Source organism: Carassius gibelio, chromosome B19 (genome assembly GCF_023724105.1).
Source record: "Carassius gibelio isolate Cgi1373 ecotype wild population from Czech Republic chromosome B19, carGib1.2-hapl.c, whole genome shotgun sequence".
Lineage (NCBI taxonomy): Eukaryota > Metazoa > Chordata > Actinopteri > Cypriniformes > Cyprinidae > Carassius > Carassius gibelio.
The window spans coordinates 23,432,143-23,449,420 of record NC_068414.1 but is presented as its reverse complement, the minus strand read 5'-3'; the positions used below and the strand labels follow the sequence as shown (position 1 = coordinate 23,449,420).

The following is a 17,278-nucleotide window of genomic DNA, read 5'->3' as shown; positions in this document are numbered from 1 at the left end:
AAGATGCTTCTTTGTAAAATTCATATTTCTTTGAAGGTATTAGGTACTCAGCTCAAGTTTGCAAAAGCAGTTTGAGATATTTATGGTGCTTTTACAAATGTGTCCATGTGCATCTCTTCATTCTGGGTGAGGCTTAACCCGTCCAGAAGCTTGGTCAACTGCTCCAGCTTCTGTTGTTCTGTAGGGATGGACACAGAAACACACAGGAAAGAATCAGATTGGATGATGTTGGTCTCTTGTTTAAGGGCTGTCAGTCAAATGTTAAGAGTTAAATTCTAGGTCCACAGACACTTGAGTATCAGGTTACATTCCTGTGCGATCCCATCATTGCAAATACTCTAGCTTTAGGATTGTTTTAAAAATGGCTAAATTCAGAATACCATGGTACTCTTAATATGTCTGCCGTAACATGCTATTCTGAATTCAGTGACTGTCTTGTTGACTGGCCAAATGAGTCATTTTGGAAAAATGACTGGACTAATTTGACTTCTATGTCTGAATAAAACCAGAACAGATCAAATGTCCCACTTAGCACGCAACTACACACTGGTTGTACTGGAAAAGACCATAAAAACTAAGCAATGGAACAAAATTAATAATAAAACGTACCAGCCTTCAACAGCTGCTCAGTGGTGTACTCTGCTGACCGTATTTCTGCTGGAAGTCTTTGTGGAGTCTGGAAAAAGAAAAAAGGAACATAAAAGCTATTGTTCTATGAATAAAGCACTCTCCATTTTACAATTAAAAATAAAGAAAGCTCAGTTTCTTTTAGTTCAATATCCATTCTCATAGGCCACTTACAAAGATGGTGAAAAGGGTTTTTATGCTGCTCCATTAATTGATGAAGCCGATTCTCAACCTTCATCCTAAAATAAAATTTAAAATAAGTTAGACTTTCAAAAGCAGTCTCTCCTGATAATAAAACATGCTCTTATATTTTATAATTGTCATTTATTCCTGATGATACCATCAGTAATGTCCAAAATGGTGGGTTTTAGCATTTCAGTTTGAATGTGGAAATACATGGAATTGCATTCTGTCATTCTAAGAAATGACACAGCATCTCATGTCTACTTCTGATATGTAAAAATGTCCCCTCTCTGTTAAAAACAATAAGTCATACCGAATCTTTCTGTGCTTTAGTTTGGTCTCCTGGATCTGAAAGCAGTACTGTTTTAATGCTTCCTCTTTCAGATGATGGTTCTGCTCAAGCTGCCTAAAGAGATACAATTCAATTCAATTAAAATGGTGCCTTCTAGTATGTCTCAAACATTTGTGTTAACAAAGTAGAAATTTTTTTGACAAAATGCTGCTCTCAACGTCATCCTATTTTAATATGATTTGTGTAAGGTATCGAGTGAATACATTACACACCCTTTAAAATGACCTGAGACCAAAGCTCAATGTTGGTGACTCGTGTTGTGATTCGCACGTGAGCAGCTCCCATTTAAAGTGTCTAAACACCCATGAGTGTTTTATAGATACCCAAGTATGCTCACCTTTGTGCCTCTAGATGGAGGTCCTCACATTTAAGCTGCAGAGATCTGTTTAACTCTAAATGACAAGAGCATTTGTTTTAACACTGTAAATATATCTGAAAACAAAGCTTATGTAATTTATGGGGTCATTGTTTGGTTTTAGACTAGAGTACCTTCCTTTTCATTCAGTTCCCTCCAACTGCAGCTTCAGCAGTTACTGCAACAAAAAAATCTGCTCTTTTCTGTTTTACCTCATTTAAATGAATGGTACTGTGTAAATTATACTCATTTGCCATTTGTGAGTAAATACATACATGCATCTTCCTCCTTCCTAGCACATCTGAGGAGCATAGTTTCCTTCACTTCATCTTCAAAGTGTTTTTTTGCTGAAATTTATATGGGTGTTAATTTTTGCTTTATAAAATGTGTTGATTTATACAGTGATTTACAGTCTAAAGAGGCTAATTGACCTCGCTGCAGCTTCCTGAGTTTGATCAACAGCTCCGCTGGTTTCGGTTCTGCCCGCCTGCCCATAAAGAGACCAAATGCTTTTGTAAGAAATACAAAGGCATTAAATCCCATTGAGTGGACAGAGAAAAAAGATTTGATTTATGGGTTAGGCCCTTACCATGTAATGGGGTAAAAGGTGAGAAGTAACAACATATATTGTTGTTATAATGTAAAATAATGAATTTTAACTCGTTATTGAGTCATGTCATACCTGGGCTTTCTGGAGTCTTTATAATATCTTAGATGTTAAATGATGACTCTGCACAAAACAATATTTAGCAAGCTGCAATAACGTTACTCGAAAATCAAACTCAACCTGCTTAAGTTTGCTGACTAGCCAACACCGATAGACAAAACCAAATAATAACCCAAGTATCACACTCATCACGACGCCAGTTGATAAATAGTGTGTGTGTGTATATATATAATATATAGAACAGTAAGAATATTAGAGTAAATATACTGAGGGGAACGAGTTCGTTTGTACGCGGTTCTTTAGGTTAGTTAGCAACTGCTGAGGTAATTTCACAAACTAAAAAAAGTCAGTTTATCTGCTGTTCACGCGCATCTGTATTTTAAACATACTCATGTTGTCGTAAAAACCCGTTTGATTTAAAAAAGGTCTTTTTAATACAAATTATTATGCGATCAATTAAGTTTTGATCCATTTAAAAAAATAAATATCGATTTAACAAAAATTTCAGAACTCATTCCACTTGTCACGTTCTCCACTTTTTGTAAACTGGTCATTTGGCGCCATCACCTGGTTAGACATGGTACTGTTAAATACATTTAAATGCTGCATTTCATGACTTCTTCAAAAACCTGTTTTGCAAAAAAACTAAACAAGTTGGACTGCTCACGACTGCAGCCTTTCTAGTATAGCAAAAAAAAAAAAAAAATTTAGCCAACATAATGTCAAGGAACATCATCATACAATTCAGATTATAGGGCGTGCGAAAATAATTGTATTGAAGAAATATGAATTTACTGTTAAAACAATCACTTACAATACAAATGATTTTTATATCAACACTTGTGATAAGAACTTTATATTCAATTCTTACAGCCATGACACAAATTAAGAAATACTGACAAAATGTTGGCCTAACAACAATACTAACTTATACATCATGAAGTGAAAGAAACAAAATGAGCAAAACATCATAAAAAGGTAATGCTTGTTAAGGACAAAAGCATTGTTGGATTAAACAGAACCAAATAGTCAACACTGCTGAATATCTCCCTAAATCAATACTACAACTTGATCACAAGAATATTAATTATCGATAACACTAACATTAAAAAAAAAAACATTAACAAAAAAGTAGTTTTGTAGTTTCAAACCAGATAGACATTCTTTTTTGGGTCCTACAGCATACATTTGAAACAAAGTCAATACATTTCAGATGTATAACTTAAACAACAAACTATTAAGTTTATGAATGTCTATAAATCTTTTTTCCTTAAATCTGAGAGGTACCCTTCTTGTGAAGTCAGTAATATATGCATGTGCTTGTATTTCTTGCTGACCTCAGCTATGACACAGGCCAGTATACCAGAAAACAATAAATCTGTTGTTCAATATGAATTCAAAGTTAATGTTACTGATTCCAAGTTAACAGATATATATATATTTACTAGTTACAGAAAATATTTATGTCTGTTAAGTGGAACACAGCAATGCTCTTTTGAATGTATTTTGAATTATATATATATATATATATATATATATATATATATATACATACACACACACACACACACACAGAGACACATACATGCATATATATATATATATATATATATATATATATATATATATATATATATATATAGCCAAAGCAGGAAGTAACTAACATATAATGTATTTTTGATGGAAGATGAAGTTAAATGAATAATACTGATGAAAAAAACAATAAGTAAAAAAAAATTAAAGCATACAAATTCAGTGTATTGTTCTGCAATACTAAAGATATGAACAAGCAATATCTATATATAATGTAGAAGTTTTTGGAGCTCACAAAATAAAAAATGATTTAATAATTCAGTAATGGTACCACCTCTTACCAGCTTTAGAGACATGGCTGTAAAAAAAAAAAAATACAGAAAAATATTGTAATAGTAAAAAAAAAAAAAAAAAGAAACCAATTCGATGCTAAATCATTTCTCAACATCTTCTCAAAAAAGTGCTCAAACTATTATTTGTTGATGCTTCAAGACTCATTCTCATCAGTACTGCATGTAACTTGCACACTCAGAATAATCACTTCCATCCCTGTTTTGCCTCATTACAATCCACTGGTTGTTTGAACAGGACCAGTCCTGCAGCGGCCAATCAGCATACGTGACACTGACCACCTCATCCACTGGACCACAGTCCCTAGGTCTGAGATTAGGCTCGAGATATTGAATAACTTGAGACTGGTCAAACTGCCCTGAATATGCATAATGAGCAGGATTTGTGAACTGTTTCTCATACGTACAGCTGTGAAAGCTCATTTGAACTTCAGAATGTGTGTTAGCTGCTAAAGGCGGTGCATCATTGTCTGTGCATGTGGTTGCAGGGCTTCGGTCTTCGATCTCAGGTGCCACTGTGGTTGTCTCTCTTAGAGATGTTCTCTCAATGATAACAGGTCCCTCCTGCAGTGACAGGCTTACCTTAAACACAGGCTCCTTAACTTTGTTTGTACATACTACTTTCTTAGGATGACCCTTCTTCATTTTTTTGGACATCTGATGAGTTGGAGCTATTAAAGTCTGTGCATCAGAAGGGGGCAGCATAGCCTGTGCTAGACGTTTAAGAGTCTGTCTGGGACCTTGAGATAAAGAAGAAAATCTATCAATATCTCTCTCTAATAATTTTCTTTATAATAATTTTTGCTTTGTTTTCCAGTAGAAATATCAAAACTATGTAATAATAAAACAGTTAGAAAATAATCAAGGCACTCGATATCCAATTGTGTTGGGGTTAATTACAATCTCTACCCAAAAGCACCTTTTCCCTTTTTAAGATTGCTTGTTTAGGGCAAAATAGCTGTTTTCTATTTTTTTTTAATATTTTAAAGAGGCTACAGGTGCATCTCAATAAATTAGAATGTCATGGAAAGGTTCATTTATTTCAGTAAATTAACTCAATTTTTGAAACGCATGTATTAAATAAATTCAGTGCACACAGACTGAAGTAGTTTAAGTCTTTGATTCTTCTAATTGTGATGATTTTGGTTCACATTTAACAAAAACCTCAACAAATTAGAATATGGTGACATGCCAAACGGCTAATCAACAGAGCCTGAGTTTCCTGAGCCTTCAAAATGGACTCTCAGTTTGGTTCACTAGACTACACAATCATGGGGAAGACTGCTGATCAGACAGTTGTCCAGAAGACAATCATTGACATTCTTCACAAGGAGGGTAAGCCACCAACATCCATTGCCAAAGAAGCTGGCTGTTCACAGAGTGCTGTATCCAAGCATGTTAAAAGTAAGATGAGTGGATGGAAAAAGTATGGAAGAAAAATATGCACAACCAACAGAGAGAACCACAGCCTTATGAGGATTGTCAAGCAAAATCGATTCAAGAATTTCAGTGAACTTCACAAGGAATGGACTGAGGCTGGGGTCAAGGCATCAAGAGCCACCACACACAGATGTGTCAAGGAATTTGCTGAACCACACACAACATCAGAGTCATCTGACCTGGGCTAAAGAGAAGAAGAACTGGACTGTTGCCCAGTGGTCCAAAGTCCTCTTTTCAGATGAGAGCAGATTTTGTATTTCATTTGGAAACCAAGGTCCTAGAGTCTGGAGGAAGGATAGATAAGTTCATAGCCCAAGTAGCTTCAAGTCCAGTGTTAAGTTTCCACAGTCTGTGATGATTTGTGGTGCAATGTCATCTGCTGGTGTTGGCCCATTGTGTTTTTTGAAAACCAAAGTCACTACACCCGTTTACCAAGAAATTTTGGAGCACTTCGCGCTTCCTTCTGCTGACCAGGTTTTTTAAGATGCTGATTTCAATTTCCAGCAGGATTTGGCACCTGCCCACACTGCCAAAAGCACCATAAGTTTGTTAAATGACCATGGTGCCAGCAAACTCACCAGACCTGAACCCCATAGAGAATCTACATGCTATTGTCAAGAGGAAAATGAGAAACAAGAGACCAAACAATGCAGATGAGCTGAAGACTCAGCAGTGCCACAAACTGATCACCTCCATGCCACGCCGAATTGAGGCAGTAATTAAAACAAAAGGAGCCCCTACCAAGTACTGAGGACATATATAGTAAATGAATATACTTTCCAGGAGGCCAACAATTCACTAAAAATGTTTTTTTATTGGTCTTATGAAGTACTCTAATTTGTTGAGATCGTGAATTGGTGGGTTTTTGTTAAATGTGAGCCAAAATCATCACAATTAAAAGTCTGTGTGCATTGAATTTATTTAATACACGAGTTTCACAATTTGAGTTGAATTACTTAAATAAATGAATTTTCCATGACATTCTAATTTATGGGGATGCACCTGTATATGTAAGAATGTATTCAACACTTTTTTATTGCCACTGTGCAAACAGCTTGTAATGAAACTTAAAAAACCTTCTTCAACTTCCTAGGTTCTCTCTCTCTCTCTCTCTCTCTCTCTCTCTCTCTCTCTCTCTCTCTCTCTCTCTCTCTCTCTCTCTCTCTCCCTCTCACTCTCTCTCTCTCTCTCTATATATATATATATATATATATAGACACACACACACTCACTCACCTGTGGTGTTGCTAGTTCCTTTCTTGAAAGACAACAGACCTGATCTCCACCCCACATCGGCTCCACAGTTCAACACCCTCATGCCTTTTGATAAAGAAATTATGTTTATAATAAATAATATATTGAGGCAGTTTGGGCCCTCACTGATGAAGTACAGTATAACAATCATGTATTGTGCTTTCATCTGCTGTACTTACACCAATGATAATCCTTTTCCAGTACCTCACTAATGAGACATGCAGACAACCTCATCACCTTTAGAACAACATGAAGTTACCATAAAGCTCTGTACAATCACATCTAATTCTATGACTATGAAAACAAGATGAACATAGGTAGTACCTTTATATGTCCTCTTCCATCCTCTTTCTCCAGCTGGATAGCAATATCCTCAAGCATCTCATTTGTGTTGCAGTGTTTACGTTTTTTAGGCAAGAGCTGTGGATGGAGAGCTTTCTGGCGACACAAAGACATTTACATAAGCGGCAATATGGTGTATTAGCAATAGAGTTTTTGTATAGCATATTTGTGCAAATTGTGTTATGTATAGATAAGGAGAGTTCACTAATTCAGTTGCTGGCAAGAGAGTAAGTTTTCCTAAAGAAACACTTACCAAGTAGTTTCGCTGGTGATCACAGCCAGTCAGATGGCTGAATATTTTTTTCTTCTTCAGCTTCAAAGAGCACAGCTGACACAGGTAACAGCATGGAGGTGGATTCCCATCCACGCTCTGGCACTTAATAACAGCTTGTAGACCTGTGACAAACATGCTCACACACAGTTTGGTGCAGTGAATTTAAATCAATGCTTCATCTTTTGTATGTGTTTATTATGCTAGATTTCATAGTACGATGATATACTCACCGATAAGAGGCTTTCGACCATTGTAGTTTTCCAGAAAATCTTCTATTGATTGAAACTGATCAGATGGACTTTGAGTCTGAGAAAGAGGAGACTGGGCAATTGGACTTTGTGAGAACACAAAGGTGTTTTCTTCTGCCAAGGTGTCTGATTGAGGCTCCTCTGTCAATATAAATGGGAATTACACAAACACCAAAAAGAATGATATTTTACACACATAAACACATATATATATACACTACCATGTACGTCCCAGCTGGTGTTGACTGGTTCTTCTAAATTAGACTCAGACAGACTTAAATCATGCGTTGTAGCCGGTTCCAGTGCTTCTGTTATCATTTGGGTTCTTATCTGCTTGATAACGATCTCCACGTCTCTGACAGGCTCTGGACTAACAGGTGAGCTTTCCATCCTGAAAAATCCATGCCTGTTTGATAGATCCTGGGTTAACTCTGGTACCATGATGTGGCTCACTGAAAGAGATGGAGTTTGCCTCTGGATATTATACGGAATGGTTTGGGCCAGGTGCATTGGATATGATTCATAGCTAACTCCAAATGACTGGACAGAACTGTTCCCATCATCTTCATCAGCATGCACAATATCATTCTGGCAGTGAACTCTGATGGGGATATACTGTCTTGGTGGTCTTACAACAGAGATTGTCCTTGATTCAGTATAACACTGGTTTTCAGATGGCATTATGAAGCTTTGAAGGCTTCTGCCTGGGATTGGTTGATACTGATTTATGTGTTGGCTGATGACTGGAGCTGGGGAGCTTTCTAGAAAAGGTATTCTAGATGAAACATGAGAATCCACTAGACTCTGAGGTGTAGATATATCCTGGCATGTGAATAATGGTTTGACAGGACCTGCGGTTCTATAGAGAGATGGATTTGGTGTTGGATTGGTTGAGACTTGTTGGGGTTCAATCAAACTTGAACACTTTGACCTCAATGGTGTCGTAGATACACACTGTGTTGGGACCAGACATCCTAAAGTTGAACGTTGTGCAGTCCCATTCATATTGTCAGAGTCTTGCTGCTCTTGAGCACTGGTTTCTTTACCTTTCAAAGAACATTAAAATACACCAAACATATATCAGTATCTAAGTACTACAGTATAATAATGAAACAGATTAAGTCATATTAAATATACTGCAGAATCCACACCTTCAGACGGGCTGTTGTGAACAAGCAAATTAGGTGCGTTAGAGTTTCGCTGATCCTTGATCTTCTTCATCTGAGCAAAGGCTAAGACAATTGACAAAAGAAGAAGTGATGAGGGATAATAAAGATACACAAGCCAAAAATCACCACCAAGTGCCACTAAACAGTTGTCTTTCCTTAAATTGTAAATTTAATCTAACATTTATCACCAATTTATTTAAAGCGACATAAAAAAGGTGAAAATTATCAAACCTCATGTGAACTTAATTGTAATGCTAAATTATATTCAATTAAATCTTGGTTCAATCACTACTGTTTCTTATCTCATTTGTTAGTGACTCTGGATAGATGCATCTGTTAAATGAATAATTAACATTAAACTGCCTGTACAACTAAGCTTTAAACAACAAATTTGAAAATAAGTGCAGATAAATATTTCTGAGGTAAATATTTAATTAAATTTCAACTATTTTCCACAAGTTTTGAATGGAGCAATAATATAGGACAAAAAAGACAGACCATTAGGGACAGGCAATGATTCCATCTCCTTGAAGATGACTTCATCCACACTCAGAACCTTATCAGAGAAATTGGAAGGTTAGTGAGGAGACTTTATATTAATATAAAAGAAAACGATTTTGATAATTTTTTTTTTTTACCTGTATATCACCTGTTCCCTCCTTCTTTTCAACCTTTTTTGCAATATCCATTAAAGGGCGAGCCAAAAGAGTCAGGTCTGTATCAGACGTCCACCCATGTGCATGATGAGATTTCTGTTACGGAAAGTAAAAAAAAAAAAAAATTACATAGGAAAACTACTGCAAGTATAATCAGAAGACAAAAACAAATATTAAAGAAGCATAAATAGAGTATCTAGACTTTCTAACCGCAACTAAGAAAAGTAAATATTCGATTTTCTTAAAAGTATTACAGCTTCCACTTGTAACATGGAAGGGTCAATGCAAGCAGAACAAAACTGTGTATATATGAAAGAGTTTCTACATCCTTCAATAAAGAAAAAAGAACACATTAAATCTAAACAAAAATTTGCACATAATAAAAGTTAACTCAAAGCATAAATGTAAGTGTACATAAATAAAACATTTGTAATAAAAGCAGAATACATGAAAGAAAAGTAAATCATATATTTTCATATTCCCTTACATAAAATAGAGACGAAAATACAGCAATCTGTCATGTTGAAAATCTTAAAAATAAAATAAAAAATCTCATAACCAATAACTTGCAATGTAATTGTATCTGTGGATGCTGCCCATGATGTGGTTCCTGATATCAGCCTTGGTTATTCTCAAAACGCAGACATCACAAAAGTACAATGCAGGCTGGTTATACGCCAAAACCTCTGTGATGGAGTTCAGACCTGAAACATTGAAACAGATTCACACACAAATTCATTTTTTTTGTTTAGATGTTTCTTTAAATCCAGGAACTTGATCATTTTAGATGATGGACCCTCTCTTACCAATAATGGGCTGTGCTCTGTTCTGATTGTGGAGATATGAACGTATGGAATTGTACAGGTGACTCTGGCACCCTGGAATGCAATACAGTACAATTTTAATTATTAGGACACTATAGAGGACAACTTTGGTAAAATATAATTACAGGAGTGTGCTGGAAACTTTGACAAAACAAACCTGGGCTGCTGGCAGCAAACATAACTGGGCTGCTGTGAAGACAACAAACAAACTCCTGAGAAACTAAAGCGCGAAAAAGAGAAAGAAATACCAGAACAGTGTCTAGGTAACGTTGGGATAAACGTTCAAACTATCCACAGGTATATTCAGAAAAGCATACTAACATCCTATACTTGCTTTATCTGAAATGTACTTGTAAGAATAAATTGTATATTCTTGCCTTCGAGATCGCAAATTTAATTTTGGTTCAGGTTGGGTTATCTGAGCAGAGGAGAGCTGGTACCAGGGACCAAACAATGAGACACAAAAGTTGTGCAGTTCATTCTAAGCTCAACTTTATTGTGCATTTGTTGCCACTTTTATACAGCATCTGAGAGGAAGTGAGGCAATGGAATGTCTGGCAAATAATAGCTGAATAAGCATAACTGACTTCATTGGGCAATCATATATCATGAAACAAGAGTAAGGTTCAAATCTTAGCACATCATACTTTCATCACACAATGTCCTTTAACACAAGATGTTCACGTGCACAAGCAGAATCTCACAGTACTGTATACTGAGTGGAACATGCCAATTTCCTCTCACCAATGAGGCAATGTCTGAATGAAATCTTCGAAAATATGTACAGTTTTACTATGTTAAACGTTACTGTACAGTACACAGTATGCTGATGTAACGTTAGTCACTAAGTAGTTCTCCCTTGCGAACGTAAAGTATGATATGTTTATTTACAACTTCCCTACTTGGAGGAGAGTGCAACCGTCAGAAAATAACTGCAACCCATCGTTATCTGTTCTAACTCATAGTACTAACGTTTAGTTGAGTAACAGAGAGACAATGGATATAAACCAAACATGCACGAAACTGCCGACATTTCTTCGATACGAGAAAGAGACATCAAGTAACCTTAAAGTGTGACCGCGTTTAGTTGTGATTCCTAAAAAGCTCCCGCTTACCATCTAAGCACGTGCGATTAGCTTGTCTATTTCGTCCGACAAAAACTCTGAACTTATCAAACAAAAATGGTTAAGAAGTGTTTTTTCAAAGGGTTAAAATGATAATTTGCTGGCCTACCTGAACTTTATTCTTAAGTGAGGTGTAAAGGCTTGCTGCGTGGTTTGGAGGTGTGTAGACTCATGAATATTCATTAATACGTCAGCAAAGCCTCGTGAATATTCATAAACTGAAATGTCATTTTCCACTTAAATGAAATGAGGAAACTGAACTTTTGTACTTCCAAGAGCTAAAAATAGGCGGCTATTTAAAAATTATGAACTAATTTGAATTTTCTAGAAGAAGAAAAAAAATCTATGTATGTTTGTCGTAAATAACTTATAGTTATTTAAGGTATCACTATTTCTCGCTTTTGTTTTTTTTAATCTTATACGTTATCTTTACAATTCACATTAATAAGCAGCACGTCTTTGCTTATTTAATGTGTCTTGCAGTGTGAGCTCCTTCCCCTTCAAGGCCGAGGAAGTGATAAACTATCCAAAAGTAATGTGTTGTCTCTCTGAACGACGTGACCTTCGCAGCCGAAAGAGATTACTGCTGCTAGCTCTTCTTGGCTTAAGTACAAGAATCTCCTAAATGTGTGTGTGTGGGCTATATATATTCCTTGTCTAAATGTATGTTTTCACCTTAATCTCACTGTACATTATAAACTTCTTCTGAGCATTTCTTTCGTCTGTCTCGAAGGCTTGTACCACTTCTCTCTTTTCTATTCTTAAGACACAGATGTTTTCAGTCTTGCTTACCCAGGCAAAACATGATAGCAAGAAGACAAGAATAAGGTGCCCTGAACAGAATTTGAACCGAAAAACAGGCTATAATCACTGATCTATATATCTATGTATGTCCTCTGTTATAGATCAGTGGCTTATACAGAAATGTAGAAGAAAACAGATGGTGCAACTATCCTGTTGGGAAAAAAGCTACAAACTGTATTATTAAATAAAATATCACTTCAAGTCTTTTTAAGTGTATTTATTCATGCCATGTTTTATCTGGGTGGTGAATGGGGGTCTGGCCAAGAGGAATGCTTTTGAACCCCCACACATAAATTCCAACTATGCCTAGAGCCATGCAGGTCAATAGCTCAAGAAATATCTCTTACTCTTTCAGATTTGTCAGCTTGATTGGTTGCTTCATACTGTATGCATTCATGAAGATAAAGTTTCTATAAACTCAGTGTGGATGTGTTGTTCTCCATTTTATGTCTATGTTTTGATTCACTTTTTTTTAGCTGGTGGGTGTCTGTCCTGATGACCGTCAAACCTGAATGGGATAATACTGTGTTTGTTTTCAGGTATTGTTTACAGCTATGAGAGGACAAACAGAAACAGACTGTAAGATATTTTAAGTATGTGACAAACAACTAAATAATTTCCTGGTCTCATGCACAACACTGAGTACTTAGTAACCAAAGGCCAGTCAGTCTGAGCATGATTTGGAGGTTGGTGGGCATCAAATCAGAAACATTCCAGTTTTCAGCCTGAAACAATAAGCCCCAACAAGCCCTAAATGCCCAAACAAGTGATAATAACAGTCATGAAACAGCTTTCTCTCCACCCTGCATGAGCTATTAGTTGTGCCTTTGATTGGATGCTTTTTATTTGCATGTGATTGGTTGTGTTGGTGGCCTCATATGAACTTGTGATGAAATCTCAGGAAGGGTTACAACTATGCTCTGCAAGAATGCAGTGTAACTTGTTGACTTCAAAGATTATTTGACATGAGAGTCTTCTCCATCCTCCCATGTTTTAAAAAAAAACAATCATCCCACCACAGATTATTGGCCAGTTAATGTAAACAATGTTACCTTTGATGAACCTCCTAATAATCTGTATTTACTTTTATTCTCTGATTATATGTATATTATTGTTCATGTGTTTAATACTTTTATATGCGGTACAAATATATATTTTCCTTTTCTTGTTTCTTTAAGACCTGACATAAAGTAACAATGAAATAACAATGAAAGAACAATGTTATCTGAGTGAGAGATAAACAGAGTAACTCCTCACTTTTCCCAGTGCCTGGTGTTGAATTTGATCTTTCTCATTTAAAATATCCACATGTTCACTCAATACCATATATTCATCATTTACTGAAAGTATATTCACTGTATTGATTCCTTAGATCTTAAATTATAAAAATATATATATATATATTATTATTATTATTTTTTACAGAAATTATCATCAGTTAATCATTACATTTTGTTTAATCTTGTATTTTATATCCTTAAGAGATACTCCTGCTTTTATCTCCAAACATGGTACAATTCATATGTTCGTGTTATGTTGATGCTCAGATGTTTTCGGTGGAGACATTTTATTACATGTCCATTTCTGAAATAGTATTAAAACTACAAACACTTAATACAAGTCATCAGTTTGGCTGAAGAAAAACGTGATCACAAACACCTGCAAGAATGTTTCAGCTTTGAAATACTGCAAGAGAAGTTGAAGAGAGTTCAGTGGGGAATCTCTTTCTCCCTGTCACGTAGCACAGCCTATAAAATGTTTGGTTTTCTTAATGTATTTTAAAAGACTTTTTGCATTCTTCAGCTATATTTCTCCTATATTTCTACCTTGTTTATCTATACTTACATTCTGGGTCATATTTGATTTGTGTTTTTCATTTTTCCTTTTCAATTTTGCTTTTACAACATTTATGCTTATTTGATTAATTTATTTGGTACTATATTATCAGTATTATACTTTGTCTGATAACTGTTCTTGAATTAACTTTTTTTTTGTGACTGTCTGGATTATCTGCTTGGTTTACACTGCATTAGTTCCATAATGTAAATATAATGTTATTTATCATAATCTGAGAATTAGTTTTTTCCTTATCCTTATAAGACTAATACAACTAATAATGCAGTTTATTTTAAACCTTGTTGGACTATACCTTTATTAAAAGAGTACCTTTTGGTGTTGAAGAAGGACAGAAGTCAGAGAGAATGTGTTTACCGATTTGGCTTATTAGCAGTAGTACAGAGCAGATGTCTGCTTTCCTCTTATGCTCTCGTCTCTCGTCTAGACAGTTCTCACACCCCACCCCCTCACAGAGTGAGCAAAAACAACAGACATCTGCATATCTGAAAGATATGAGAAAAGTGAAAGAGAAGCTGTGTGACAATATGAACTGTAAGTTTGAAAATGAACAAAGACAGTTTCCTTCTCTTCCTTTCTATCTGAGTTTTGGCTTCCTAGCAGGGTTAAAAGCCACAGGCCAGATGTAGGCCTATAGCCATTGGTCAAAGACATACATCTTTCTGTCTTTTTTTTTTTTACTGTCTTTTTTTTTGTCTTTTGCTCTCTCTTTCTTTATCTCTCGTAATACTCTCTGGTATTGCCCATACAAGCTGAGTGGAAATTACATGTACCTATAATTTCATGCATCCATTCATGCATCCATTACCAAGTATAAGTTTTGATTCCATAACATTTAAGTTCTAATTACTGCAATGCAGTAGTGTCACATTCTAGCAGTCCTACCTTCTATATATATTTTTTTATAACTGTGATGATTGGTGGTTTCAGTAAAGTGTGCTGATAGACAAGACATACACAGTTTTATATCATCATGTTAACAATGTTTCTTCAGTCATTTGGCAGTCCTACAGCCAGAATCACTGAAGGGAAACCACCTTCACAGAATGCAGTGTGTGTGTGAGAGTATGTGAAGAGTTCAGATGCAAAAGCCTCTAAGTGTCATCTGAAATTTGCTTTCAAAATGAGCATTTTTCTCAGGATCTCATGTGTGGGTTCAGTTATTTAATTTTAATGGCAATTAATAGGTTCTGTTCAATGTCATTACAAGTGAAATAACTGAACATAAATATAGGAACCTAAGAAAAATGCTAATTTTAAGACAAATTCAGATGACACTTCATGTGTTCTTTCTGAATGTGTGGACAAAGTGAATGCATATACATTGTAAGTGTGTGGTAATAGTGTCTATGAATCCAATACAAGAGAAAGAGAGAAGGAGCCCAATGTGAGGAATACAGATGCATGAGAATTTAAAATTCAGGCTGTCATGTGCACTGTAAAACACGTCTTATTAAATTGATGGTTAAAAACGTCAGCAACCCCCAGAAAATTCACTATATTATATATAAGAATTTTGAATTAATGGTTGGCTGTAAAATGTAGGTGTAGACCACTGATCTATAGTATAGATCAGTGGTGTAGACTGATGAAAATTATATTATATATTATATATATATATATTAAATAAAATAAACGAAGGACCATTTAAGATAGTGTCAAAAGCACAAAATATGTTCATTCTTGTAAGTGATGGATGCATCCTCCAGTCCCAGAGAGGTTTAGGTGATTACAAATTTCGTTCTACTGACACCTACAGGGTTAAAACTGTATGACATTCAGAGTCTAATTACTTTATTGCTTCATTTTACATTCAATCTCAATGCTACATAAGTCCAGGTAACTACCTACAAAACATAGCATTTAATAAAAAGCAGATACAAGGGCATGCAATTATTTAAAATAAATAAATAAAATAGTTCAACAATCTTTAAAATCAAAGTAACAAGCAGAAACAGAGCCAAACCAGAGTTTTCAATCACCTTAAACAGATATGAACTCACTCCATAAGATAATCACATTGCCAGACTCAAATGTGAATTTCATAGTATATTTGTCATACCACATGTCTATATCATTCTCTGTTCACATTTCTCCCTTCTGTACACACAAAAATAGTTTTTGTCATTTAAGAAATAGTGATGGTGAAATGGTGAAGCAATTAACAGGCTAATGAAGCTTTAGGATAAGCAAAAAGAGAAAACAGTGTCTATAGACTTCTCCCCAATGCAACATCCAGTCCTTTGAGTATCTGGTTTGATTTGTGTTTTGTTCTGTAATTTTCTCTCCCGTCCATGACTCATTTTCTCACTGAGGTTGTTCACTGTAAGAGAAGGTGGCAAAACAGTTACACAGTTAATGATCAACACATACAGAAGAAATCCCTCCGCCCTATAAAGGCCTTTGTTGTTCCTACATACTGCATTAAAAATGTAAGGACAAAATCAATTAAGAAAAAGCTCACATTCAGTTAATGATTATTACTCACATAGTTTCATAAGAGCTGTCTTTCGTTTTGAGGAACCGCATGGCAAAAAAAGCCCCAGCCTGCAACACCAACACTAGGATGATTCCTCCAATGAAGCTGGACAGGTCAAATGATGCTGGAGAGAAATCAGGGCCTGACCCAGGGGTTGTGTCATGAAAATGAGAATTCAGTAAACAACAACTGGTGTATCAGAGTTTCCAATAAGGTTCGGTTTCCTTATTTTTCATATTCATTCATACAGTATATTTATATATTTCACTATATTCATATCACTGTATTATGTTACTCATATAGCCTATTCAGTTAATCAAGTTTTATGCATTGATATTCATAATTCTAGTTGTAGCCATATTCCATTGATGTAATATTTTTCCTTCATTTGACAGATAAAAGGTGGCCTATATTTTGTCATGGTTAAGTGATTTTTGGACAGGATGTCGGAAACGTATTCCCTGTAAAATACTTTATATGCAAAGATGTTTGCTAAATTTGTCTTCTTTTTTCGTGATACTACAAGTTATTTTCCGAGAGCTGGTATTTGTAAGAAGATAGCTTAACTCTGTTGTTTCTGTTCTCTTTCTCCTGCATCAACAACCAAAATATGCATAATAGGATTTATATAGTGAAAATCAAATGCCTCACCTTTGCCGCCACCATCAGCAGACCCACCATCTGCTACAATGAACAAACATACACATGAGCATACGCACACACACACATTCATTTGCAAATAC

The 17,278-nt window shown here is 35.4% G+C and overlaps 1 protein-coding gene and 1 long non-coding RNA gene across 2 annotated transcripts; both read right to left on the bottom strand.

The window, feature by feature from the left end:
* Positions 1 to 3,006: 3,006 nt before the first annotated feature.
* Positions 3,007 to 11,560, bottom strand: si:ch211-199g17.2 (uncharacterized). Its single transcript, XM_052583611.1, has 14 exons — positions 11,508 to 11,560; positions 10,432 to 10,463; positions 10,257 to 10,328; positions 10,021 to 10,154; positions 9,433 to 9,546; positions 9,293 to 9,350; positions 8,777 to 8,857; positions 7,847 to 8,671; positions 7,608 to 7,766; positions 7,357 to 7,499; positions 7,086 to 7,199; positions 6,941 to 6,998; positions 6,744 to 6,827; positions 3,007 to 4,807 (listed from the first exon to the last, which is right to left on the bottom strand). The coding sequence occupies exons 2-14, from the start codon at positions 10,451 to 10,453 to the stop codon at positions 4,221 to 4,223; spliced, it is 2,451 nt and encodes an 816-aa protein (XP_052439571.1). The 5' UTR covers positions 10,454 to 10,463; positions 11,508 to 11,560; the 3' UTR covers positions 3,007 to 4,220.
* Positions 11,561 to 15,844: 4,284 nt separating this feature from the next.
* On the bottom strand, positions 15,845 to 17,199 carry LOC127979754 (uncharacterized). The gene is made up of 3 exons (XR_008158861.1): positions 17,187 to 17,199; positions 16,545 to 16,677; positions 15,845 to 16,379 (listed from the first exon to the last, which is right to left on the bottom strand). It is a non-coding gene; the product is annotated as an uncharacterized LOC127979754 (long non-coding RNA).
* Between the last annotated feature and the right edge of the window lie 79 nt (positions 17,200 to 17,278).